We start from the raw sequence: 26,797 nt of genomic DNA, 5'->3' as shown, positions 1-26,797 counted from the left end.
CAACTTGGCATAAACCAAAAAACTGTATGCCATTTTGAAAGACTGACCTGTCCCCTTTAAAAAAAAAAAAGGAGGACATAGGCATTCGGCTGACAAGTATTTTAAATGACAAAATAATGTAGAAAGATTTAACCAAAGGTATGTGCACAGGCACCTGATATGTTACATATTTTCCTCATAATACAAAATATATAACCTCTACATACTTTTACCGGTAATTCTTATACCCATCTCCTAAAAATCAAAAAGAATGATTCATATGTCACCGGGTTAACAGATGTGTGACTGTCAGTCGATATATCGGGTCACAATCTCTCACTTGGTTCGAGTCCTGGTTGAGACTTCACTTTCTACACCTGTTACACATATAACTAATAAAGATCACAATAAAAATAAATTGAGTCAACAATTTTCATAAAAAATACATGCATGTATACAGGTACATGTATATCAATATAATGAAACCTATGGCTATAGCTTTGAGTACTATATGTGCTGATTACTGTGGAATCATTAGATTTCGCGGTGGCTCAATTTTCGTGGAATTTGTGGGTACCTATCATCCATGAATATTAACATCCTCTACGAATCAATAAATTATGGTAATAAAGTCATATTTCCTTTGTAGGTTTAATAGAATACACGAAATTACGTCCCCACGAACTTGTAAAATTTAAGCAATCCACGAAAATTGGCCCCCACGAAATTTAATGATTCCACAGTATATGAAAAAGTCAATAACACTTAACATCATAATCTCTGTGAACATACATAAATAAATAAATAATTCCAAGACATTGAAGTTAAAATACATTAAGACAGGGGTAGGGACTTTTAAAATCACTTCAACATATAGGTAGCCATGGCACTGAAATACTGATGCTGGAAATACCACTTGTTTGACTAGCATACTGTAAATTAATATCATATATGAATATACACATGTATGACATTTCGGACCTATCTTCAGGGCTCCCAGTATTGAAATACACAACTATTATTTTCATATATTACACTCAGGACTAATGCAGTGAATGGCTGCATCTGCAAATCACAGGGGTGCCTTGTAATAGAGGTATACTGTTACATAATCAAAGTGGAACATATGACTTTCCAGATAGTAAGAGTGATCTAACTGTGCCTTGAAACAGGCGTTGGCCTGGAAGAGACAATGTCATTTACTGGAATCAATTTAACCGGGCTTTACTTGTATGACGAGTTATCTGTTTGATGAGATATATCTACTGAAAGATCTATCATCAAAGTCTCGTGGTCACTTTTGCCAAGAGCTGAACATTTGTCATTAAATAATGGAAGACAGATCTAATGATTTTCAGATTGATTTTCTGCACCATGTTCAGATATGCTTCATTAATTGTCTAGGCACACAATGGTTAGTGGTAGCTGCACAATGGCTGTTGGTTGTAACAATTTTCCCCTAAAATTCCCCTTCAGATTACAATCCTGACATTAATAAAGATAGTTCCTGATGACATCTTGTAATGGCATACTTTTTAAGGCTTCATCTTCAAAGGTGCTTTCAGACTAAGAAAATTAAATATGCATATTTAAGGTAACTGCATATAAGGATAGTAGTGAGTGATCTGTATGTTTAAAGAAAAATCAGAAAAAAAAAATAAATACCAGACAATCTGTAGAGTCTTGTTGAGTTGGAAGAGTAAAGATCATGTCTGATGTATTTTGCACCATTGGTATAGTTTTGGTTGATCCACCCTTTAAAAATTATCATACAGGTAATTTTTATGCAGAAATAATTTTAAAATACGCTACCAGTAATAAACTAATAATGTTTGTTGAAAATTTTAATCATTTATTTTTTATACCTGCACAATATTGCCAATCTCAATTACTATAAGAGAAAGAATATGCATGAATTGCAAAATGATCCAAATATTTTTGTTTAAACACACTGAGCTCAAAACAACATAGACACCACATTTAGGTAAAACTTTCTATGATAAACTCATGTTAAAGATTCTTACAAAACTTACATTTATTATTAATATAAAGTACTTATCTTGTACAAGTTTGTATACTGCATAAAGCATGCATTCATACCTGCCTAAATTGCTTTTAAATTACCTGAAGGTCAATGTCTTCTGATTCGAGGATTCCATCACAATATGGTGAGGGAGGCAATAAAAGCTGAAAGGTAAGTGTTGTAAAAATATATATTAATTTTGTTCCAAAAATGTAAAAGGTACATGTAATGTAACAGTAGAATATATGCAGAAAAAGCCCTGAACCCGACCCTCCTCTAAATCCACAATAATTTATATCTTGCATTTTTGGAGAAAAAAATTGGTGTGTTTTTGGTTGCTAAAAATATTTTGTATTCATAGCCTAAATAAAATTCTGTTAAAAAGTTATTTAGTTGAATTGTGACAATTTTACAAACTGTAGCATTGTAGTTCTTAAAAAAAAAATTAAAGATATTTTCCCACTATGTTTCTATACTGGACTTTAAACTCGTCTCATGATCTGGGGCTCCTGTATTGGTCCATGAGACACAATTTTAACATCTGAGAATCTATAGTATCTTAGAATGCTTTAATTTATAGTAATGTACCGGTAACACAATTTAAACAATTTAGAATATAAGTTTACGAGAATGTTTGCATAGTAATCGCACAAATTGTAGCATTGTTGTTATTGAGGAGAAGATTTTAAAATTTTTTATATTTGCTTCTATTTTTAAACATTAAACCCCCCTTGGGCCCCAGGGATTGCAATTATAACAATTTAGAATCTTCACTATATATATAAGATTTCTTGAAAATATTGGCTTTTTGGTGCAGTGTATCTTGAGAAGCATGCACCCTATTTTCACAGTTTTGAAATTTCCTCCCTTCTAAAAACGGTTGTGTCCTTTTTTTTATCAATTCCACATCCCCTTCCCATAAAGATTCTTTGTACTAAGTTTGGTTAAAATTGGCCATGTCGTTCTAGAAAAGAAGTCAAAAATGTGAAAAGTTTACAAACAGACAAACGACGGACAACAGGTGATCAGAAAAGCTCACTTAAACCTTTTGTTCAGGTGAGCTAAAGAGAGAAGAAATTCAACATTATGTCCTTGAATAACAAAAGTTAATAAGTACGTGAATTGATTAAGCAATCAATTAATTTTTACAAAACTGGTTCAACCTGTGATTCAATCTCTTGTTCCATCTGTTGTTGTTCGACCCGTTGTTGTTCCATCTGTTGTTGTTCCATCTGTTGTTGTTCAACCCGTTGTTGTTCCATATGTTGTTGTTCAACCCACTGTTGTTCCATCTGTTGTTGTTCAACCTGTTGTTGTTCCATCTGTTGGTGTTCAACCTGTTCCATCTGTTGTTGTTGTTGTTCAACCTGTTGTTGTTCCATCTGTTGTTGTTCAACCTGTTGTTGTTCAACCTGTTGTGGTTGCTTCATCTGTGGTAGACTATTTGATGGCTTTGGATAAAACACCTGATGACGTTCTGGATCCTGTAATGGGATTAGTAAATTGGTACAGTACATACTTTTTTTGTACATGTATATCTTCTGCATAAAGCATGCAATCATATCTGCTTAAATTGCTTGAAAATTACCTGAAGGTCAATGTCTTCTGATTTGAGGACTTCATTGTAATTTGGTGAGGGAGGCAATGAAAGCTGAAAGGTAAGTGTTAAAAATATATATATTAATATTAATTTTGATAGGTACAGGTAATGTAATATATATAAATATATATATATATATATATATATATATATATATATATATATATATATATATATATATATATATATATATATATATATATATATATATATATATCAATGCATGCTTTTAGGGTCCAATTATCAAAAACATACATACCTCTGGTTTGGGCTTTTCTTTTTCAGCAAATGTTTCTGCATGAGCGTACACAGAATCCAATAATTTCATCTTCTTTCTTACTGAAAAAAGCTCCATCTAAATTTGAATTGAAGAAAAATAATTCAACAGGTATTTATATTTGTACGTTGTACATATTTGTATTGTGTAGTTATTGTCACCATACTTATATTTTGACATTGTGTATATATATCTACGTGCCATTTCACTACATGTGAAAGTGAGCTAATTAAAACCTTGTCTTCAATACATTATTTTTATGTGTATGCATATACCCTGCTCATTGTATCCTGGTCTTCAGCAGTTACTGGCCGTTTTTTCCCTGCAGTATTGGGTTTCTTTAACTGAGGGAGAAGAAGAAGAAAATATCTACGGTAGTTCAGCTAATACTTCTTACAATGTAACTACCATTTGAGAAATGCCTGTTAAGAAGGATTTATCAAGCAATGACGAGACATATAACATACTATTTGCTCCATATTCTTTTCAACAGCAGCTATGAAATCATTGAAGGCCCTGGAGATGTCTCTCATACCCTCAGAAGATGAGCATATGTGTCCTTGCTTAACCCCTTCAGTTCCTTTTTTAATAACCTCAATCAGAAATTTCTCATCAATGTGATCTATAACTGTGCTTTTGTTTTTCATCGATTTATTTTGGGACACATAATTTTGTAAGGCAAGCTTCCATAGTTTTGTATCATCAGAATCTTTTTTCGAATCCCTAAGGTTCTCATAGCAAACAATGACATCTGAAACATTCTTTGCAATAAGGTCTTCGGCCTCTTTTTTACATAGTTTAACAAGCTTATCAAATGTCTTATTGCCTTCTCTCTTTGAATTGCACACATTCTTAAATTTAATGTCTTCGTCAAACGCATCCCATCCAGGAGGAGCTTTTTTGTACAGTTGTTTAGGTGGTTCCTGCTGGGTTGCCTCGTAGACAAGCTGGACAAGATCAGACTGTATGCATCGCATGAATTGTCGCAACACTTCTGATTTACAAGCCTCCTTTTTAGGAGGACCCGGATTTCTCTCCACATCTCCGCAACTAACAATCAGTAAGGACTGGAAGCTTGCTGAAGGATTAAGAAACCAATTAATTTTTATACTTAGCAAAATTGAAATAAGTTATTTAAGAAATGAGCTCTGAATGTCTACCCAAGTTATATGTGAACTGGATTACAAACAAGAGGCCCATTGGGCCACATCGCTCACCTGAGCAACAATGACTTTATATGGGCATTCAAAGGATAATGTACCATATGGCCCCTCGGTAGAATAACAAAAAATAACTATTGTAAAGCATTCAAATTTTACACTTATTTTTGTTTTAAAACTTAAAAAAAAAAGGGTGAGAATTTAAATACAAATGTATCAAAATTTTGATATTTTGGCAATCTTTGATCCACCAGCTTTAAAATAAACAAGGACATTGAGATTTATTCTCTTGAATCATGAACATCTGTATATATATTTGTACTATGTACTAGTATATAAAGCCCCTTTCACAATTGGCGCACGAGCAGAAGTGACCAAATATTCGTGTGACCAAAATAATTAGATATGAACCGTTAATTCTTGCCGAAATAATCGCATATGAAAAAAGTACACATATGAATTTCGCACGATCCAAGCGAGCGTTGTGCAATGTAAACACATTGAATCTTGCGATATATCTTGTGACTGTATGCAACTGTTGTACAATGAAAGCAACTGTTGAAAGATAATACGATAGGAACGCGCGAGAGACTGGGTGATCGGATGATTGAACGTGCGCCAATGTGATTGGACGTGCGATTATGCATTCCATGGTACGAATGATCGATATACACGATCCATATTCAGTAGACATAGTTGAAAGTGAGAAAAGATGCCGCCCAATAAGATACAGATATGCACAGGATTTAATATTATACCTCAATATGATTATTCTATTATATTTACATCTACCAAGTATGATTCCCTCTCTTTCTTACAAAAACTTATAGTTAATTCATAGCTCTATAGAAACAGCCAGACTGAAATCTAAACGCCCATTTATCGATTGGTCGAAATCTGCAGCTGCTGAAACTGACAAGAAAATGACAGGACAGATATCGACATGCCCTGTTTATCGATTGGTCCAAACCTATAGCGACCTAGGAAAAATCACGGACTGCACGAAATAACCATGACGATGTCAGATTCAAAGTCTCACAGGAGACGATTTGGCTGTTTCTTTTAGCTAACGTACTTCCGTACATTAACAGTAATTCAGTGAATTTTACTTACTTTTCCTAATCAATTTATCAATTAGCTTAAAGAAAGATGTTAATATAAACAATAAAATGCTTTCTTTGATGATTCATTCGGGTTATGAAGGTAGTGATTATTGCAGAAAAAATTTACATAACCCACTGTTACATAACCCACTAACGCGGGTTATGTATTTTTTCTTCAATGTCACTACCTTCATATCCCGAATGAATCACCAAAGAAAGCATTTTATTGTTTAAATATCTCATTGGTTTAGAAAGTCATGTGACAGGGCGATGTCATGGGAATGAAAAAGCCGATATGAGCAATTACGATGTAGACAAATATGATTAAATCAAAAATATTTAATCATTATGATTCTCTTTATATCTCAGAACCAACTTAACTATTTAAGATTTATGAAAGAAAAGTGGGACAGTTACATGGGAAATCAAACAATCACGACGTTAATGTTGCGACTGTCTGGCCTAAAAGTTTTTGAGAAAAAGATTTTCATCTTCATTCCCCCATTGTGGCCCCACCCTACCACCAAGGACCATGATTTGAACTGATGCTTCCACACAAATTTGAGCTTTTCTGGTCAAATGGTTTTTGAGAAGATATTTGAAAATTACAGACAATAATTCTAAATAGTCTCCACTTTAATGAGAGTGTGGCATTTAATTTGAACAAACTTGAATCCCCTTCACCCAGTGATTCTTTGAGCCAAGTTTGGCTGGAAATTTGTGTAGTCACCGTGGTTCTAGAGAAGAAAATGAAAAATTAATGTGTAAAGTTTACAACAACAAAAACAGACAATGAACAAATGTTGATAAGAAAATCTCACTTGAGCCTTCAGAATGTTTTGCACCTAAACATGTTTCGACTTGAGATGGTTCGCTCCTTTTCTGTTTCGTGCTGAAATTGTTCATGTGGGAATGTTTCATATTGATTACAGGCGTAATTATGAATGACGTATTAAAGATGTAAATTTAAAGTAAATTAACCAAAATATTTATGAAATAAATATACAGTGGAGCCTCAGTTATCCGGACGCTTTCGTTCCCAGGTCCAATCGTCCGGATAGGTGAAGCGTCCGGATATCTGAAATATGTCTATTGTTGTCATGAATGATAATGTATTTGTATACAATGGCTCCCAGTGTTGATACTAGGTTTATTTGCCTTTCATACCATTTAGCAACACATACTAGAGTTGTCTGTTGTTATGAACGTTTTTAGATATAAAGAACTCTGCTTTATTTTATTATTTTGTCATGAAATATTAACCGGACAATAATGATAACCGAATCTAGCTATATTCTTTGTGTCCAAGTGTGATTTGTGTGTGATACACTGTTGTTCGCAATTTTCCAATATTTGAAAGAGATTTGGGAAGTCAGTGTGTTTATACAAGCTACTCATGAGGGTCTAAAACGTAAAAAAGGTGTGAAACTTAATTGACAGGGGTAATCTTTTGTACTGAGTAGGGTATCATCAAATTTTACCGTCCGGTTAAATGAAGCAAGATTAGTAGTAAATCAGTGTTTTGTGGTAAAAACAGACCGTCCGGATCCGGAACGCGGAATTCCGGATAAATGAGACAAAATAACGTATAAAAAAATCTGTTCCCAAATAAAATCGTCCGTAAACTGAAGCATCCGGTTATCTGGCGTCCGGATATCTGAGGCCCCACTGTACTTAAAAGTTTTTGAGTTTTTGTTTGGTATAAAACGTTATTACAACCATCCCAGAGTGAAACGGAATGGGTGCACCCATCCCGGATTCCTTTGGGTTAGGTGCATGAGCTAAAAATTTCAATCAGACAAATACCAGTACTAAATCTTAAGGCAATCAAATATAAGCTTTAATTGTTTAATAGTCATAATTATCTATATAATGAAACATATGATAATACATGTAGAATAATTGTTTTAAATCTTGATCACATAAAAGAATTGAATCAAGCGCTACACATCCCCTCAGGCCTGCATGGATTAAATTATTATAAATACAGGCGCCAGATAGCTCAGTTGGTAGAGCACCTGACTAGGGTTTGAATCCCTCTCTGTTCTGTCATTATTTCTCTCATCCCATTACAAATCACAACATTAAGATACATATGTTTACTTACAATATTTTGTTCATGTAGTGCTTGAATTCCCTCTGGCATATTTAAGTACATGTATATAATGGTTTGGGTGAAAGAATCTTACCAAGTCTTGATAGGTCCATATTTCACCCAGCTCTTGAAGATATTTCAATCCTCTGAGATCAGGGATCCCTAAAATTATATATAAAATATATAAAATATATTAGATTATTATATACATGGCAAATTTTATAATCGCATCCTATATTAGCCCGAGGTTGCTGTATATCACCCCGAGAGCCGTCAGTTTCATTAATAACTTAAAGCAATATGAGCTGCAATTTTCATGATGAAATGTTTTTTAAGGAAAATGTAATTTTCTAATAAAATGACAAAAATATCATGGTTTTTAAATTTTCTTTCGCCAAATTTTTGTGAAACAGGCCGTTAAGGAGCCTTATAATTGGAGCGAAATTGAATTATTGTCGTCCTGTACAAAAATTGATTTGCTATATGTTCCTTAGAAGAAATATCTTTCCTCTGACAAAAACTAATGATTTTTTCCAACCTTATTTATCATAAAAGTTTAAGTTACATGCAGACTTAGCATATTAGCAGGTTTTTACAACAAAATAAAATTCTAAAAAATACAGCTCATATATTGCTTTAATGTCTCCTGATTGAAGACACTGGCAAAATTGGAATGCTATTTACAATGTCTCGATATAATGTTTTTAATTACAAATTTAAATTTTCATATTTATATAAACAATTATTTTATAACTTTTTAAGACTTTGACTTAAGTCTGAATCAAAATGCTTCATGATCCTGAGGCCAGCTCACGGTTAGAGTACAGTATATTCGAGAACATGCATTAATAGCCGTTAACTTACTTCTTTTAAGTTGGAAGTGATTAGAAACCTGGTCAGCACTGATGCTCATTGCCCAATCCCCTCGTTGAAACAAGTTTTAGAGGAGCAGAGTGAATCGGAAACCCTTGCATGGCTAGCGAAGATGACAATCTGATCCGAAAATCCCTTATGATATAAATAGCCACACACACATATATTTATGTCTCTGATAGCCACAACCAAAAGTGTTACCCAAAAGTGAATGTAAATGTATATATGACAATAAAGTTTGACTTACTAAGTTCATAATAAAAAGGGTCATAATGAACATGTTCAAAGTATTAGACCCTAATCCAGCTGTAAACTAGAATGAGGTCGTACAGTAGTACGTATTCATGGATATATTTCGAGGCTCCATATGAGCTCCAACACAACCAATACAAAATTCACTTAATAATAAAAACACTATGCATTATGTGTCATAAAAAAGTGGTCGAATCTGTAGGAATCATAACAATATTTGTGAACTACTTTCACTTCTACTCGCTGTCGTGCGCGGATCTACAGGTGTGGGCTCCGAACCTGACCCTCTGAAAAATCTGAACGCAAGTCGAGGGTGACCACCGACACGAAATGAACGCTATTTATAATTCCAGTTCAAAAATAGATCACCTCCGGTATAACAAAGCACAGTTTATTTAGAGAAAAAAAAGATTCAGGCAATTAGTGTCATTCTTCCTCTGATTGAACATGAAGAGAAATAACCCCCATAGAAAAAAAACCTAAAACATGTAAAAGGGTCCTAGCTTGCGGTAAACAAGAATACATATGGGTTGCGTACCCCATATCAAAGCTATTAATTTAACCTTTACCATGTTTACACTGAATTATCACGAATTTAGTTCACTTATATATATTTCATTCTTAACGTATACAAAGTTTCAATATTGCAATTTTATGTGAAAGTAAAATTAAGCAGTGCATCTGTGATCACTGTATAGAAACGGAGCATATGTATATATATATGGTGATGATTTGGTCAAGAATTATTTTTCCGTTTTGAGTGTTTTAAGAGAGACGTATATAAATACTATTTATTTATGTCTCTGGCTTTAGTGAGTAAGGCATTTTTTAATGGTAAACTGATCATTAAATTTTACCTTCAATCGTCAAGTAATCGAGATACAGGACTCATATAATTCTTCGTTTATAACGAAATTCCAGATTAATACCGAAAAAGAATGTGACAAACGCCAGAAACTGTGTATTTATGATCGAAAAGAATAAGTATAGATAGAAAAATGAGCTTCAATTAATTTTACCGTAATATTATAAACCAATGTAAACAAGGCACAAGCTTTGTTTGCATAACGATCAAAGAATTTTGAGCCCTGTATCTTGATTGTAACTCAACACTGACACTCAATTTTGAGTGATCATTAGAAATGCATTGCTTATAAGCATTGTAATCAGAGACATAAATGACAATAAATAATATACAATTATTTAATGCTTGAGCAGTCAAAAGACCCGAATATTTTTCCCTTGGTGCAGGGAACAGTTCAGTATGATCTATTGCCCGAGGCCAACGGCCGAGGGCAATAGATCATACTGAGCTGTTCCCTGCACCAAGGGAAAAAAAATCGGGTCTATTGACTGTTCAGGCATTAAATAATTGTTTTATTACCTAATTCCGTTTTTAGTATTTTGTGTTCACATTTATAAATTACAGGTTTTCATACCATTATGCATTCAGGTCATTGTTAATCAATACTAAGATGACCTAAAAGATAAATTTTAAGAACAATAGTAAAATAAACATAATATAACGCAGTCTATTGACCGGCGGTCCAATAGATCACAGTTTGTTGACCGGCAGTTCAATAGATCACTTTCAAACCTGTATACACATACAAAAAAGAACACATTTAATCTGTAATAAAATAAACAAAAACCCGTTGATTAGGTAATAATGTTATTTATGACTCATTTGTAATAAATGAAAAAAGAAAAATTAAATTTGACCAATTCCTGACAATGCCCCATTAAACTTTAACAGAAGATAATTTTTTTTATATGCTAACATTTATTACAGAAAAAATTCAAAATTTTAGCTATAAAATTGACCAATTTCCTACATCTTCTGCAGAACTGAAATATATAACAATATTTGAAATACTATCAGAGATGTTTGTGAAACCTTTATACCCCCTTCCTAGGACATACTTTAAAGGGTGCAGAAGCCTTTACTATGGGTGGTAAACATGGAAATTAAATTTACTTTTCGAGCTTAAAACCCTGCAAAGAATATATATACAGAAACTGCAATAATTGGAATTTTGATGAGTTCAAGGGGTATAACTCTTGTCAATATTGCTCGATAGCACTCAAAACCGAACTTGACCTAGATATTCTCATGATAAATCTGCTCACCAATTTTAATTAGTGCAATCTCTGTGAAGAAAATGAACAATATTAAGAGATAAGCTGTCAATGTGACACAGCAAACCGGGTTTTCTTTTGAGTGACTAGTATCCAAAGTCCGTATATGTCACCCTGAATTGATGAACACTACCTATACAGAGGAATGGTTAAACAGCTTGTATTTTTTTTTTTATAAATTATAAAAAAAATCAAAATAAAAGTAATCTATGATATACTATGTATGTTCAATTTATCTGCAAAATAACAATTTTCTATTTTGCCCTCTACTAGCTTGATAAGTTATCCAAAAAATTTGGATACCCAATATGCAATATTTCGCAAAAAACTGACAAAGCTCAATAGCTGGCTTTTTTTCATGAATTACAAATTTTAAAAAATCCAAAATATGCACATCTCTGACTTACGTACAACTGATCTGCAAAACAACAACTTCCTATCTTGAAAACCGTAGTATGAGTTATTCATATGATAAGAGTACCTTTTAGGCAGAGCCCGCCATTTTCCCCAATTCCATAACTAGATTACCTGGTCAAAAATTGTTGGTGGACCAACCCAATAACAGCAGCAAAGCAATGTGTACTCCCTTCTTTGAAAAGGGGCATAAATACATCTAACTATAAATATAACTATATTGCTTAATTTTTAAGCATTTTACATGTACCTACATACTGTATGCTAAAAAATAAGATAAATGTCAATATTAAAATTTGAATGCAGGGACACCAGGGAGTGGGGATTTGACACACCTTGTATGTTGATTCTGAAAAAAACTATCTATAAAAAGAAGCCAAGATATCTCCTAAAACCAATTCATGTAATGATCATAATAAACAACAACTCAAACTAATGAACAAAGATGTACAAAACACTTTATTACTGGTATCTGTATTTGTAATTATAATAGAATAATAAACACCAGTATAAACTACGCTGTGCAAATTAGTATACATGTTAATTAGTTTGACACAGGTAGATGGCTATGATACGTTGCGTGTTCATAAAAAAAATATGCAATGATTTAAAGACTCTTATATATTTTGATTGTAAGTCAGGCGAGAACTTCAGGCGAATTTTTTAAGTTCATCTGCACCAGGAAAGTACCAATATGTTCCTTTTATGTTCTTGGAGAGCCTCATGATGTCATCACAGTTGCTATCGTCTCGTGCTCCAACCATGCGGTCCAGCATGAACTCAAAATTCATTGGGGAGGCAGCGTATCCGATGAAGAACAGACCGGCCTCTGAGCTCAGAGATCCGAAAGGCATGGACTGGCGAACGATCTCAACTGGCTTGGCCTGCTGCCAACTGTTTCCTGGAAAACAAAGTCATATTAGTCATTAGATGAACATGTATGTGTTGAAAAAATTTCACACATGGATTGAATACAAATATTTCAGTTTGACTGATTATTTTATTGTTAAACAGATCCCTTCTATAGAATATTGACAGATTCTACTCAGTCACATGTACACTTGCAGATATCTCTAAATCCGATAGCTTCAATGTAGGCCAGAACCTTTCATTATATATTCCCTCAAAAAAAGAAAAATAATTTAACTGGTTGAAGAATTTCCAACCACGATTTTTCTGCCCTTGTGTATGCATGCGTACCTCCAGTCATTCTGGCCACGTGGGATGTGATAGATTTACGACTCAGTTCCGTGCTGTCTGGACGATTTCTTCCTACCCAGGATTCCAGAGTCTTGTCTGAATATCAAACAACAAATATCTTTCAGTAAGCCTAATTTTGCATTTAACTTCTAAATTTTATTTCCAAGTAACAAATTCTTTAACCAATGTATCACTTTGTTCTGACGTTAACGAACATGGTTCCTTTATAGATTTGCATGTACCAGTTTTGAAATTCTGTCCATAAAAAAATTACCTTTTTCTTTGTCAATCACCTGGAGATCATGAATCCACTTTTGGGTAATCTACCGGTAAACAAAGAAATCAGATGATGGATACTAATGATATTTGTATATCCGGAAAGCTCTGGTACACATGTTTTACAGTAGATGTATCTTGTCAGCCTCTCAAAAATTCAAATGAAGCAGCGCATGAATGGTTACCAAAACTGATCAGAAAATTATGCATTCTGTGACTTTTTAGTATCTGATTGCACAATGAACATTGGCCATCTGTATTTACATATCATTCCTTGACAGTTTATTACTGGTACAATAATATAAAGGATTCAGTAAACAGTGAACAGAAGTTAAATTAGATTAAAAACATCTTTAACTTATATATTTTACAAGTACTGACTGTTCACTGATCAAATTTTAAGTTAAAACTAGATTTTAATTCCCCCGAGACTTCACTGACCACATAACTGCCTCCAGTTTCTTTGTCCACAGCAATGTTCTGTCTGGATTCCTCATCTGCAGCATTCTCAGTCCCTACAAAACAGGTTGCAAAAAAACCATGAAGATAGTGATAGGAGTAATATTCAATCGACTACTGTATACAGAAAAATATTCAACACCCCTTTCGCTCTCGTTGTCAGAGGGCAAATTCAAGACTGGGAAAATTCAAAACAGGGCAAAACAGTTTGCAAGTGTAAAAGGGTAAAAATAATGCAGGGCGAAATTAACCCTGTATACAGTTACCTGTGTTTATTTATTTTGGAGACACCCTTTTTTAAAAAAGACCCCATTTATCTAAGTAGGTATTTGTGAAGAAATAAGAAGCTTATTTTTAAGAGCAGCATACAGTCAATCACACTGCCTTGCTGGTTATTAAAGAAAAATCAATTTGAGGATATTTATATCAGTTTTGCACATACTTCCAAGATAAAAGCTGGCTGCCAAGAGAAAGAAACTGATCACCAAAAGCAGCCTAAGGTCAAGACTAATATGTTTTCAAGACTTTAAGATTCTGGCTCACAGAAGACACTTAAATTTCAAATTACATCACCTCATTTCTTGCATTTATCATAGTAATGATTACAGAGCATATTTTTCATTACAGTAAATTGGTGATGACTAATTTTGATTTGTTATATCTGTAATTTATTATATCCATGCAATAAGTTTAAAATACGATTTTAACATGATGGTTATAAAACTTAACTTCCCTATAAGCAAGGATTCATTTTAAGCATGTTAGCTGTAACCTTGTTTTACTGTAAGCATTTGTGTTTTGTACCACAACTAAGCTAGCGAACAGGAAGAACCGTACCATCGATGAAGCCGGAGAGATCCCTGCCGTTCTTGTAGACGAAGCTGTACACATCTTCGAAGGACTCCACGCTGTTGGCAGGCATGTTTTTCATCACAACCTGGGCCAGCTCAAACAGCTTGCTGGGGGTGTTACACTTGGCATGGATAAACACATCTCCTCCTGCAAAAAAAAAACAATGTGGCGAAACATTATAATCCACCAATTTTAAGTACTGAAGGTAAAGAGGACACTTTAAATTGTAAATTCAATCTATCAAAAAGTTGCTTAAACAGAATGCTGCCTTAAAGTTATTAAAACTGATGCATTTGAGTGTTATTTATCAGTGATATGCACAGAATCATAACTCACAATTAAAGCAATGATGCTTGACAGTCCTGAGTACTCCTGATTTATTACTATTGAAGTTATAGAGCACAGGTAACAAAGGCAAATCAATAATTCTTAGAATCAGTCAACAAACTTACCTGAGCTGGGCATTTCTCCCAGGTTTCCTTTGCGGTGGGGGTAATTGTAATCCTCCTTGGGTTTTCCCCCAATCTACAACAAAAGAATCACATTATTTTTTCATTTTTAATAGAAAATTCATCCTTCTAAAAGTGATAAATGAAAGAACACTTTGCTAGCCAAGGGTTTTTGGTCTACTTCGCTCCCCATAAAACCTTGGGAAAACAACACAGTATACACAGTAAACACACCTTTATATACACCTATATGCAGTGTTTGCACACCTGTGTACAATGGATTCTCTGTATACACACACATACACACTGTCCATCATTGTTCCTTGTTGAAAAAAAGTGGTCAAACCAAGCCAACAAACAACATCTGTAAACACACCTGTATGGGCTGTATACACAAATGTATACACTGTCAACACAACTGAATTGGCTGGATACACAAATGCATGCCCTGTTAACAACCTGTATTTACTGTATACACAAATGCATACACTGTAAACACACCTCTATGGGCTGTATATACAAATGCATGCACTGTTAACACACCTGTATGGGCTGTATACACAAATGTATACACTGTCAACACAACTGAATTGGCTGGATACACAAATGCATGCACTGTTATCACACCTGTATTTACTGTATACACAAATGCATACACTGTAAACACACCTCTATGGGCTGTATATACAAATGCATGCACTGTTAACGCACCTGTATGGGCTGTATACACAAATGCATGCACTGTTAACACACCTGTATGGGCTGTATACAAAATGCATACACTGTAAATACACATGTATTGGCTGTATACACAAATGCATACACTGTAAACACACCTCTATGGGCTGTATATACAAATGCATGCACTGTTAACACACCTGTATGGGCTGTTTACTCAAATGAATACACCGTATAAACACCTGTATGGGCTGTATACACGGTTGCATACACTGTAAATACACCTGTATACACTTTCCTCTACTGTTACCTGTTTATAGAAGTTGGGTCCAAATCCAACCCCGGCCCAGATTTCATCCTCCTCATCCCTCATCTTTGGGTCAGTCACCTGATCCACATATTTCTGCAGCTTGGCCACAGCTTTAGCGACCTCCTTTGCGTTGGCCTCAGGCTTCACATAGATCCATAAGTACAGGGCATGGTTTTTGCCTTGTGAATATACCTTAAAAATAAAAAAATTAGATTTTTATTGCACCTTTGAAGAATTTTCATTTGAATTCATGTTTGTTAGGTTTATCTAAGACAGTGGAGATTTGGTCACTTTTCAATCACATGCTGGTATATTTTCTACTTTAATCAATCAAATTTAGAGCCAACTGTTTTATATCTGTGTTTTCATACATTTCAAAGTTAAGGCCTACAGGATATCATTAATAAACTAATAGTAACTCGATTTCAAGGAAGAAAAAATCCCGCTATAACTCGATCTCACTGAAGACAATAAACAGGTTTGCTAAAACTCTTTTCCTCAAACTTACCGATGGCTGGCTCTCGGGAACACCAGCGGCACTGACTGCTGGGAACAGGCCGACAGTTTGTTCAGTGTTCATGTACTTATAAACCCCATAGCCAACGAGGGCAGAACCCAGGATCAGGGGCTTCAGGGAGCGGCTCACATGAGCTGCTGTCTGTGTAGATAAACTGCGATCTGGAATTAAAAAAAAAATACTCAATCTAAATTTGATACAGTTTTAAACTTACACTGACAGGGTTCCCAGCTCCATCAATGAGCAGGTAGATTCATAATATCCTTCATTATCCTATATATGCTAATATCCTATATTTATCAATATAGTACCATGTTATTACTAAAAAGTTTATGCTGTTTTTCTTCGTTAAAAGAATGCTTGCTGCATCGAGCTTGCTTATTTGACCCAATGGTATACTGGCACTGTACCAGTTATCGGCTAAAATTTAACGTTTTCTTTTCATAATTCCTTATTTCTTGATATTTTTGGATAAAACTTGACGTACTTTAAAAAGGGAACTCCTTATTTATAAATCTGTTAGTTTATATCATTATTTAGAACCCAAAACATCTTTTTTTTTGTGATTTTTAGCGCGCCCCGAATTTGCCGAGTTTTTACAATTTACTGTACCAGTTATCGGCTTCGTGATAATAACATAGTAAAATCCGTGTTCATGTCGAGTTTTACTCTGCTAAATGTAGTTTGAATTATGCCCCTTGTGGGGTCAGACTAAAGTAGTCGGGGTCATGATACATTATAAACAAAACTCATATAATTATTCTTTTATTATCAAACGGTAATACACCAAATTGTAAACTATTCAAAGCATAATTATGCAATCAGGCGTTCAATTGCGCTACGAATCTGTCGGAAATTTGTGAATTCCTTTTGTTTATACATGTTAGATGTATTGATTTTATATGTGAAATCAAAGAAGGGATGTAATAACGTATCACAAAGAGGTAATATTCTATTTTTAACTTATTACGTCACTTCCCCCACTGCTGAAAGTGCAAAGATGTAAACTCAGCGGTAAACAATGATCGTTTAAGCTCATGTATAAAACATATTCAAGAAAGTTTTCAAGCAAACTTACTTTTCTTTATTCGAAAAAGACGACTGAATTAAAAAATCTTGGATTGTTGCGTGCTTTAAACCCGAACTCTCAGTTTAGCCGATAACTGGTCTTAGCCGGTATACTGGGATAGGACTAATTCTGGAAAAGTATCAATTTTTGCCTTTGCAATGAAATGTCACAATTAAACATGCAAAATTTAGTGGTGGTGAGAATCGGTCAGCTATAATGTAGGCCAGTCATCTATCATTGGACCAATTACTATAAATAGGTGAAGTATAATTAAACAAAGTCAGTGTATGTGGTTCTCTGCATAATATGTCATTGTTGAAATAAAATTTGGAATCATTTTTTATGCCCAACCCATTAAACTTGCTGACATAGTAATTTCTACTTTCTGTTTCACTAGCTTTTATAACTTATTAAAATATTTTTAAATATTTAAACACCGTATATCAAAATTTATAAAAACAATTGCCAACAAATGAAGTGGAATCCGGGAAATAGCATGACATGTCGTGTCCTTCATGATATATAAATTCATTACATCACATTAGAAAAATCATGGTTACACAACTTGTTTATTTCAACATTTAGAACATTCACAGCACTAAATGTGTTCGCTCTAAATATCGATATCGTTTTTTTTAAAACGCCTTATATATTTGTTTAAAAATTCTATCATTAGCTAAAATATGTAAATACGGTAGTCCTCCCAAGATATCCTGTTTCTGACAGTCGGCCTGGGCCAGGTTCGACAACTTCGGCAGCCATTACTGTACGCTGAAAATGCTAGAACGCCGACTCTGCGGGTTGTTTTGAGCGGAAATACTTACTAAGTAAAGGCCTGGCACGACTGAAAAGTCTGGCGCTTCCTCTCAAAGCTGACATATTGACAATATCGACGAATGCTTGCTACTGTCAGGCGTTAATAAGTGCAAGGTGCGAGAATCTCTCTCCGCCGCAGTGGACCTGTATAGTAATAGTTCCGTCCTTCAACGACGTCACATGATCGAGATAAGGCATGGGCGGATCTCTGTTTTATGTAATAAATCATAAAATGTTGGCGTGGAATACATTTTGGACTGTGATGCAATATACCGCTGATACTATACTATAGCGACAGTTAGGCCTTATAGATATGGCAAGAAATTATAAAAGTCAGGGCTAATGTTCTGGCAATATAAACATATGATATATGGTACTGTAGTTTCAAGCAAAAATACTATCTGAAAATTTTTATAATTTTCTCTGAATTCACAAAACAATGCATTATAAGGGATTGTAAACTTCTGATAAAGAAAGTCTGGATAGTATTAAAATATGTTGATGTACACTCATGACGCACTTTGAAAAATGTTTGCAAAATGCGTCCACTTAGTCCAAAATTTTGAAAAAAAAATTAAAGTGCGTAATTTTTTCAAAAGTGCGTTGCCACAGAGGTAAAGTTAAGTGCACTAGGAGTCTTGAAGTTGGCACATCTTACAATGGATAAGTAGCATGTAGGCATTTTCAGATGCAAATATGATCTTTTATGATGGTAGGGCAGGTTGAAATATTTGGAGCAGTTCAAAGCTGGTTGCATATTTAAGACTCATTCATGATTCATGAAACAATTGGTCTGTAACGCATCGGCATGTCTTCATTTACAGTGCATAATTTTGATTCTCTAGGATGGAAAGAAAAAAACAAAACAATAATCCTATAAATAAAAACGCCAATTCACTTCGGGCTTGTATGATTGATGTTTCTAAAATTATATATGCACCAGCCTTATGTCAGATTATATTTAATAATCAAATAATTTAAATACTTGTATGTGTAACAATATTTTGACAATTGATGTTATGTCTCACACTTTATACCATTTTACATTTTAGCTAGACAAAATGATACAGTGTCTCATAACTATAAAATCATATCATGCATGTTCACCTTGTGACTTTGAGTTTCGTAATTATTACTTTTCCTCTTGTTATAATGACTAATTAATTTGACTGTTTATGTCTTTTATATAACTTATAATTTTGCAATAACGTCACATACTTATTCTGACCCCCACCCCCGGGCAAAATAGTTTATGCAATATGAATTATTATGGTGTTTAAGTAACCCAGTCTCATGACTATGCAACTATTTCATACCACAAAGTATCTATGCAATTATGACTTTTATAATATCTAGTTATATAAAGACTTACTTGTCATAATATAACACTTTGTATAGTTATATCAATTTTGTACCAGTTTTAAATTGTTATTACTTACGTCGTTTATATCATCCATTTAGTGTCTCGTAAGAACAACATACTATTTAGATTTGTAATAAAATTAGTACGCCGCCTAGTGTTAGCAACCCTGAAATGGAATATTCATTTTCGAGCAAAACATATACCTGGCAAATACAATATCGCAGCTGACAAATTGTCTCGTTTCCAGTTTCAGGCAGCCTTTCAATACATGCCTCAATTGGAACCCAACCCAACACTCATTCCAGAACCCCTGTTGGAACTTTAACTTTGCAAGCTCAGCAGCTTTTAGGTGCGGCATTATGTGACAACACAAAAAATGTCTACAAAAGAACATGGAAGCTCTTTATTCAACACTTTCCAAATAAAACTTCCATTCCTCTTTCACCTGCAATATTATGCAATTTTATTGCCTGTCTGTTTTCTCTTGGCTATTCCCCAAATAGTATATCTTCTCATGTTTCAGCCATAAGCTATGTACACAAATTTCTTAGCCTTCAAGATCCATCTGAAACATTCTTAGTTAGGAAAATCATACAGGCCGATGCCATCATTCGATCTGCACCTAGTAAAGATTCCAGGTTACCGATTACAGGTCCCATTTTGTCAAACATGTTAAAATCAATGGATCTTTCTGTTAAAAATTTGTACACTAGGATTCTTCTGAAATCCATTTTTTGTTAGCTTTCAATGCTTTCTTGCGTTTAAATTAGGTGAGATTGTGGTAAAATCCAAAACTGATCAGTGTAAAGTAATTCAAAAAAATGATGCTACTTTTGAAATGCTTCAAACAACACCTGTGGCTGTTGAAATTGTGTTAAAAAATTTCAAAACAAATAAAACACATGACATTTTTCAAATCCATCTTAAAGCATCAAATAATAAGGAAATGTGCCCCGTTCAAGCATTATATAATTACTTGCATACATTTGGCCACAAGTCAGGTCCATTGTTTCAATTTAGTAACTTATGTACGGAAGCCCTGGGAGGACATTGACTTACTTCTTAATTGTTATGAGCCCTGGAAGGACATATTGACTTATTTCTTAATTGTTATGACTTATTTTTTTATGACAAACATGTAACTATTATTTGATAAAAAAAAAATTGAATTTCGAGCAATGAATAACACGTGGCGGTGGTGTACCGCTCAACATGGACACTGATACCAACACTAGTTCCAGCAAAGAAGATTACTTTTTATTGATATAAAGAATATTTTTTTTTATAAATGCACCCGAGATCGAAGTAATTTTATAGGGGGACATATATGGTTTTGATATTTCAATCCGTAATTCTGTCACTGTCATGTGCCAACAAACTTTACCTTTATTTTAGAATAAATACAGTAAAATTTTGTATGAGAACTGAAATATTTTTTATACTACACCGGTCTTCATTTTTGCTCATTTTGAGGGCAAAAAAATATTCTCTACGCGTACATAGATTTATATGGGTAAAATTCAATTTTTTTTTATTAAACTTTAACCTCGGGATTGGTATTGCCGTACATATGTGAATACAGTCTAGTATTGTCTTTGGTATTGACTTGTTTATATATATAGATGGCTTCTTTCTGGGACACTTTGTTAAATTCAAATTCATCTTAATATTATTCTTTCAAATGGTTAAAAATCTGAATTTGCTGACTTTCTGAGGGTAAAAAAGCAGTAACTGCTCTACATTCAGGATCTTATCTAGCTTATAAATCAGCTGATATGTAAAAAAACAACTGCTCATGATGTATTAGGATAATTCTTTTTACTTGTATATGCATTTATTTTACAAAATCTTGAATAATAATTTACACTGACTAACAGTTATTCATTTGAATATTTTGAAAAGTTCTTAAACAAGGATAAAACATATTAGAAAGTCAAAAGATAAAAAAAACCCAGAACATTTTATACCCAAGAAAAGGGGTTATCATACATGAATATTTTTTAAGCGTTATTTTTAAACTTTGCATGCATGTATCTAGAAGGTTGAAGATCCAGAAAACAGTTTAAGATTATAAGTTACCCTCCCTTTTGAAAAATTTAAAATATCAAATTTGCATAGTAAATTAACTAAAAAGATATTAGACTCCAAGCCAACCTCCAGTAAAAAATTGTTCCAGGCATAATTTTGGGTAAAACTGTAATGGGCTGTACTTTCAAAAAATATATACTTTTACTATGCATACATTTACTAGTTGGCTCGTACAGGAAAGATGCTTTTTTTATCCAAATGAGATGTATTTGAAAATTGATTCTAAACATAAAAAACCACAATAATACATGCATTATTACTTAAACATTTTTATTCTAAGATACAAAATACATATGCCAATATCTCTAACTTTTCAGACAGCCATTCAATTAAATTGAAATGCTTATTAACTTGGACTGTCATCACACGTTTAGGTATAAAGACCTTCTATACCAGGAGTATCTAGGTTCAAGTTGAAACACATGCTTATATATCAGTTAATAGTAAACTGGCAAAGCAAGTCTTAATTAAATATTTGGATTTCTAATCCTGATATTGGAGCTGATTGTCGTAGAGATGAAAAATTAAAATGAAATTAGAAATAACTAGAAAATAACAAGTAAAACAAATAAGTATTAAGAATTAATAAATAACCAGTAAATAATAAGTAATAACAATTAAGAAATAAAATTTAACAATTAACAAGCAAGTATTAAGTAATAGGTAGTAAGTATTAAGAATTAATAAATAACTAGTAAGTATTAAAAAACAACAAGTAAGTAATAAGTACAAGCAAGAAACAAGAAGGATATAGCTTGAGTCCTGATTGACTTTAAATAAATTTGATATAACATCCATTTAATTTATTTTGACAATTACTGTATTAGTTCTTTATTATTTTCAGAAAGAGGAATCTGATAACAATTTTTTCATAAATATCACAGAACAATGAATAAATCAAGATATATCGCTTGGTTAATTCAAATTTGCGCCATTATGAGAGCTATGACAAGATGTATAATTTTTGGCATGAAACAGCTCAATTTCATTTGATTTGTTTGCTCCGAATTGAATACAGCTTTTGCTATTCGTCATCAAAGTGTAGTACAATTATTTTTATTTTTAATATAATTTCCTGATATTTTAATTACTTCATTTCATTTTTTATTTTTTAGATTATTATCTTTTTTTATCATCTGAGATGTACTCTTGAGGTTAAACTTTAGAATGTGTAGATGATGTCTTGACCATGATAATTCCTGTGGTTCGCTATTCTCTCCAAATCAGTTTGCAAGACGTCCATGACGTAAATTGCAGGCACTCTTTCACAACTGGATTGTCTAAGTCGAACATCTCAGTATCCACGATATCTTCAAATAAATTAATCCACCATTGAATCCCAAGCTTCTTAAGAACTCCACACCACGCCTCTATTCTTTGGTCGAACGTACTTTTTCCATGCATAAAACGTTTAACACCATGCAGCAATAGAATCATTTGAATGGAATTAAAAAAGAGGTTGCAAGCAACTAACACTTTTATTTTTTGTTCCCCTATCAACCTGTAAAACTCTTGGAACAAATTTTACATGATGTATACAATAAAGATAAAATTTGACAATAACAGCCGGACTGTTATTGGTAAATGCAGCTTAATTCTAACTACATAATTCGTATACTGTATTACTGTATTATAATGTATATCCTCATATATTATTATAGCTCTGTAATTCACAAATAATATACGTAATATGTTATTATTTAAATACATGATTACAGTTATATAAGTATAGTGTCCTATATAATTCTAAAAATTTATGTAACATGACCTATTATACAAGAAGAGGGTATACATAGGCTATGCCTGTTGTCCAATCCTATTGAATTTATTAAATAAAATATGTTTAAATTTAAAATTTCGTCTACTGTACCTAAAACGTAACAAATAAATAAAAATTAATACTGATTAGGAAGTAAGTCAAAATGTCCTTCCTGGGCTCATAACAATTAAGAAGTAAGTCGATGTCCTCCCAGGGCTTCCGTACTTATGCATTTGTAGTGAAAAATCTTACTAATATTATTGATTTTGTTGGTTTGAAACCTGCTTTATACAAAGGTCACAGCTTTAAGATAGGGGCAGCCACTCATGCAGCACATTTGGGTTATTCTGAAAACTGCATTCAAAAAATGGGAAGATGGAAATCTGATGCTATTCGTAGATACATACGTTTGTCAAGCTTTACATTTTAAATACATATAGCAAATGCTATGTATGTATATTTTTCTGGAAGGTTTTCACAGTTCAGAAGTTAACTGCTGTGTTAAATAATTGTATCTGATATGCATTGTTTGTGTTGTTAATTCAATGTATAGATTAGTTGTATGTCAAAATTCAATTATCATCACAATTCCCTATCATTTGTCTTACATTGGACATTATTCAGTGTGATTCATGTATAACATTTATCTATACTATGTGCATGATGTGGTTACACCTAACATAATTTTACACAGGTCAGAAGTAAACTGATGTGTTTATGCCTGCTGTATAGTTTTTTAACCATTGCTTCTGTTGTTTGATTTTGTCATTTTAGTAACATGTGCCTACTGGTTCATCTGAAAATGTTTGATTACATGTCTATCTGTATTTTAAAACATGTTTGATAGTATAAAAACTGTTAACATGTATATTATACTGTCATATTAACACAGGGCAGAAGTCAACTGATGTGTTAATGCTTGCAACGTTAAAAATAAGATGTCCATAGTGGTATGCAAATTTTTAACTGGTTTGGTTATACATGTATAGATAATCTGTGCCTTCATGATATGTTAATTAATATTTAAATCTCCATATAAGGCAGAGGTTAGTCATTGCCATATGTGTTGTATGTACTGCCATCTTTCATATTGTTGACTACCATGATCTGGCTAGTCCACCTTGTGTGGGGTCTTTTTGTGCAAACCTGCTGTTTGCTTTTGGTGGCTGTTTTTGTTCAACAATATGTTTGTTGTATGTATATTTGGTACATGTTGATATTGTATACATCTTTGTTTAATATGGGGGAGGTCTTCTGCTCACCTTTTATAACTAACATTCAATGTCTGGTAATTGATATTATGACTGTTTGAAGACCTCCCCTTATTGCCTAATTTTTCTTATTAGCAAAAATAAATGGCAGTATATACACACAACCATGTTTTATGTTTTTCAATCAATCCTAGCCAGATCAACAATATTACATAATACAGCATTATTGTAAATAATAGCATTTATGTAAATTGTGATATGTTATTTTTATGCCAGTACCAAAAATAATAGTCTAGTCATGATATAATTGTAATTCTAATATTTGAGTATTTTTGAGTATTTAGCTGATCTTCTTTAATTGTCTAAATTAACCAATCAGAGTGCGGCGTTTAGTCGCGCGATGTTTTGACTACGTCATTTTAACTGTCAGCTGTCAACAAGTTTGTAAATACCGCAATCAACCCACCCTCCTTCCCCTTCATCACCTTTATAGTTGGGGATTTATTTTGCACTGTATTACACATGTATGTTGCTGTTGATATGTACAATGCTGTTTTTGTTCAACAATATGTTTGTTGTATGTATATTTGGTACATGTTGATATTGTATACATCTTTGTTTAATATGGGGGAGGTCATTTGCTCACCTTTTATAACTTACATTCAATGTCTGGTAATTGATATTATGACTGTTTGAAGACCTCCCCTTATTGCCTAATTTTTCTTATTAGCAAAAATAAATGGCAGTATATACACACAACCATGTTTTATGTTTTTCAATCAAACCTAGCCAGATCAACAATATTACATAATATTACTTACGTCGTTTATATCATCCATTTAGTGTCTCGTTAGAACAACATACTATTTAGATTTGTAATACATTGTACAATATGTATCCTGTACAAACAACTTATATATATATATATATATATATATATATATATATATATATATATATATATATATATATATATATATATATATATATATATATATATATATATATATATGTATTTTGTATGAATACCAGGGACCTTATTCACAGAGTAAGTAAACAAGAGGCCCATGGGCCACATCGCTCACATGAGGAACAATAGGTATGATAAAATCAGCTTAATGGAGTCATATAAAAAACAATCTGGACAATGTACAATAATACACGTAGATCCTGTATAAATAAAATCCATTTTCCCCCTGGATATTCTTATGTTTATAATCATTAGTCCCTTTTCTAACAGGATGATTTTATGGTCATAACACATGTTGAGTATTGCAGTTCTCAAACAGATCCTTAACAATTGTTTATATATGTAATATAAAGCTACATCAAACTCTGAACCTTCTTGTGAGGCCGAAGAATTGCCCTGGAGCCAAAGTCTTAACAATTATAAAGAATCATCTGGCTGATTAGTTTCTGAGAAGATTTTAAAAGATTTTCTCTATATATTCCTATGTAAAACTTTAACCCCGCCCCAAAATGTGGCCCCACCCTATCCCAAGGGATCATGATTTTCACATCTTTGAATCTACACTACCTGAGGATACTTCCACACAAGTTTCAGCTTTTCTGGCTGATTAGTTTCTGAGAAGAAAATTTTTAAATATTTACTCTATATATTCCTATGTAAAACTTCAAGCCCCCATTGTGCCCCACCCTACCCTCAGTGATCATGATTTTCACAACTTGGAATCTACACTACCTGAGGATGCTTCCACACAAGTTTCAGCTTTCCTAGCTGATTAGTTTCTGGGAAGAAGAATTTTAAAGATTTACTCTATATATTCCTATGTAAAACTTCGAGCCCCCATTGTGAAGTTTCAGCTTTCAGGGCT

At 33.2% G+C, this 26,797-nt stretch overlaps 2 protein-coding genes across 2 annotated transcripts; both read right to left on the bottom strand.

Moving 5' to 3' along the window:
- Nucleotides 1-220: 220 nt before the first annotated feature.
- On the bottom strand, nucleotides 221-9,239 carry LOC105326627 (uncharacterized). The gene is made up of 10 exons (XM_066069452.1): nucleotides 9,102-9,239; nucleotides 8,332-8,399; nucleotides 4,347-4,957; nucleotides 4,155-4,223; nucleotides 3,862-3,957; nucleotides 3,591-3,653; nucleotides 3,166-3,486; nucleotides 2,104-2,166; nucleotides 1,645-1,734; nucleotides 221-1,545 (listed from the first exon to the last, which is right to left on the bottom strand). The coding sequence occupies exons 2-10, from the start codon at nucleotides 8,348-8,350 to the stop codon at nucleotides 1,471-1,473; spliced, it is 1,407 nt and encodes a 468-aa protein (XP_065925524.1). The 5' UTR covers nucleotides 8,351-8,399; nucleotides 9,102-9,239; the 3' UTR covers nucleotides 221-1,470.
- A 3,116-nt stretch (nucleotides 9,240-12,355) lies between these two features.
- LOC105329216 (dye-decolorizing peroxidase YfeX) lies at nucleotides 12,356-18,711 on the bottom strand. The gene is made up of 9 exons (XM_034472314.2): nucleotides 18,550-18,711; nucleotides 16,648-16,817; nucleotides 16,140-16,331; nucleotides 15,155-15,227; nucleotides 14,688-14,849; nucleotides 13,833-13,906; nucleotides 13,390-13,438; nucleotides 13,116-13,211; nucleotides 12,356-12,816 (listed from the first exon to the last, which is right to left on the bottom strand). Exons 1-9 carry the CDS (start codon nucleotides 18,602-18,604, stop codon nucleotides 12,566-12,568), a joined length of 1,122 nt encoding a protein of 373 aa, XP_034328205.2. The 5' UTR covers nucleotides 18,605-18,711; the 3' UTR covers nucleotides 12,356-12,565.
- Between the last annotated feature and the right edge of the window lie 8,086 nt (nucleotides 18,712-26,797).

This window comes from Magallana gigas, chromosome 8 (genome assembly GCF_963853765.1).
Source record: "Magallana gigas chromosome 8, xbMagGiga1.1, whole genome shotgun sequence".
NCBI lineage: Eukaryota > Metazoa > Mollusca > Bivalvia > Ostreida > Ostreidae > Magallana > Magallana gigas.
This window is presented reverse-complemented; position numbering and strand designations above follow the sequence as displayed.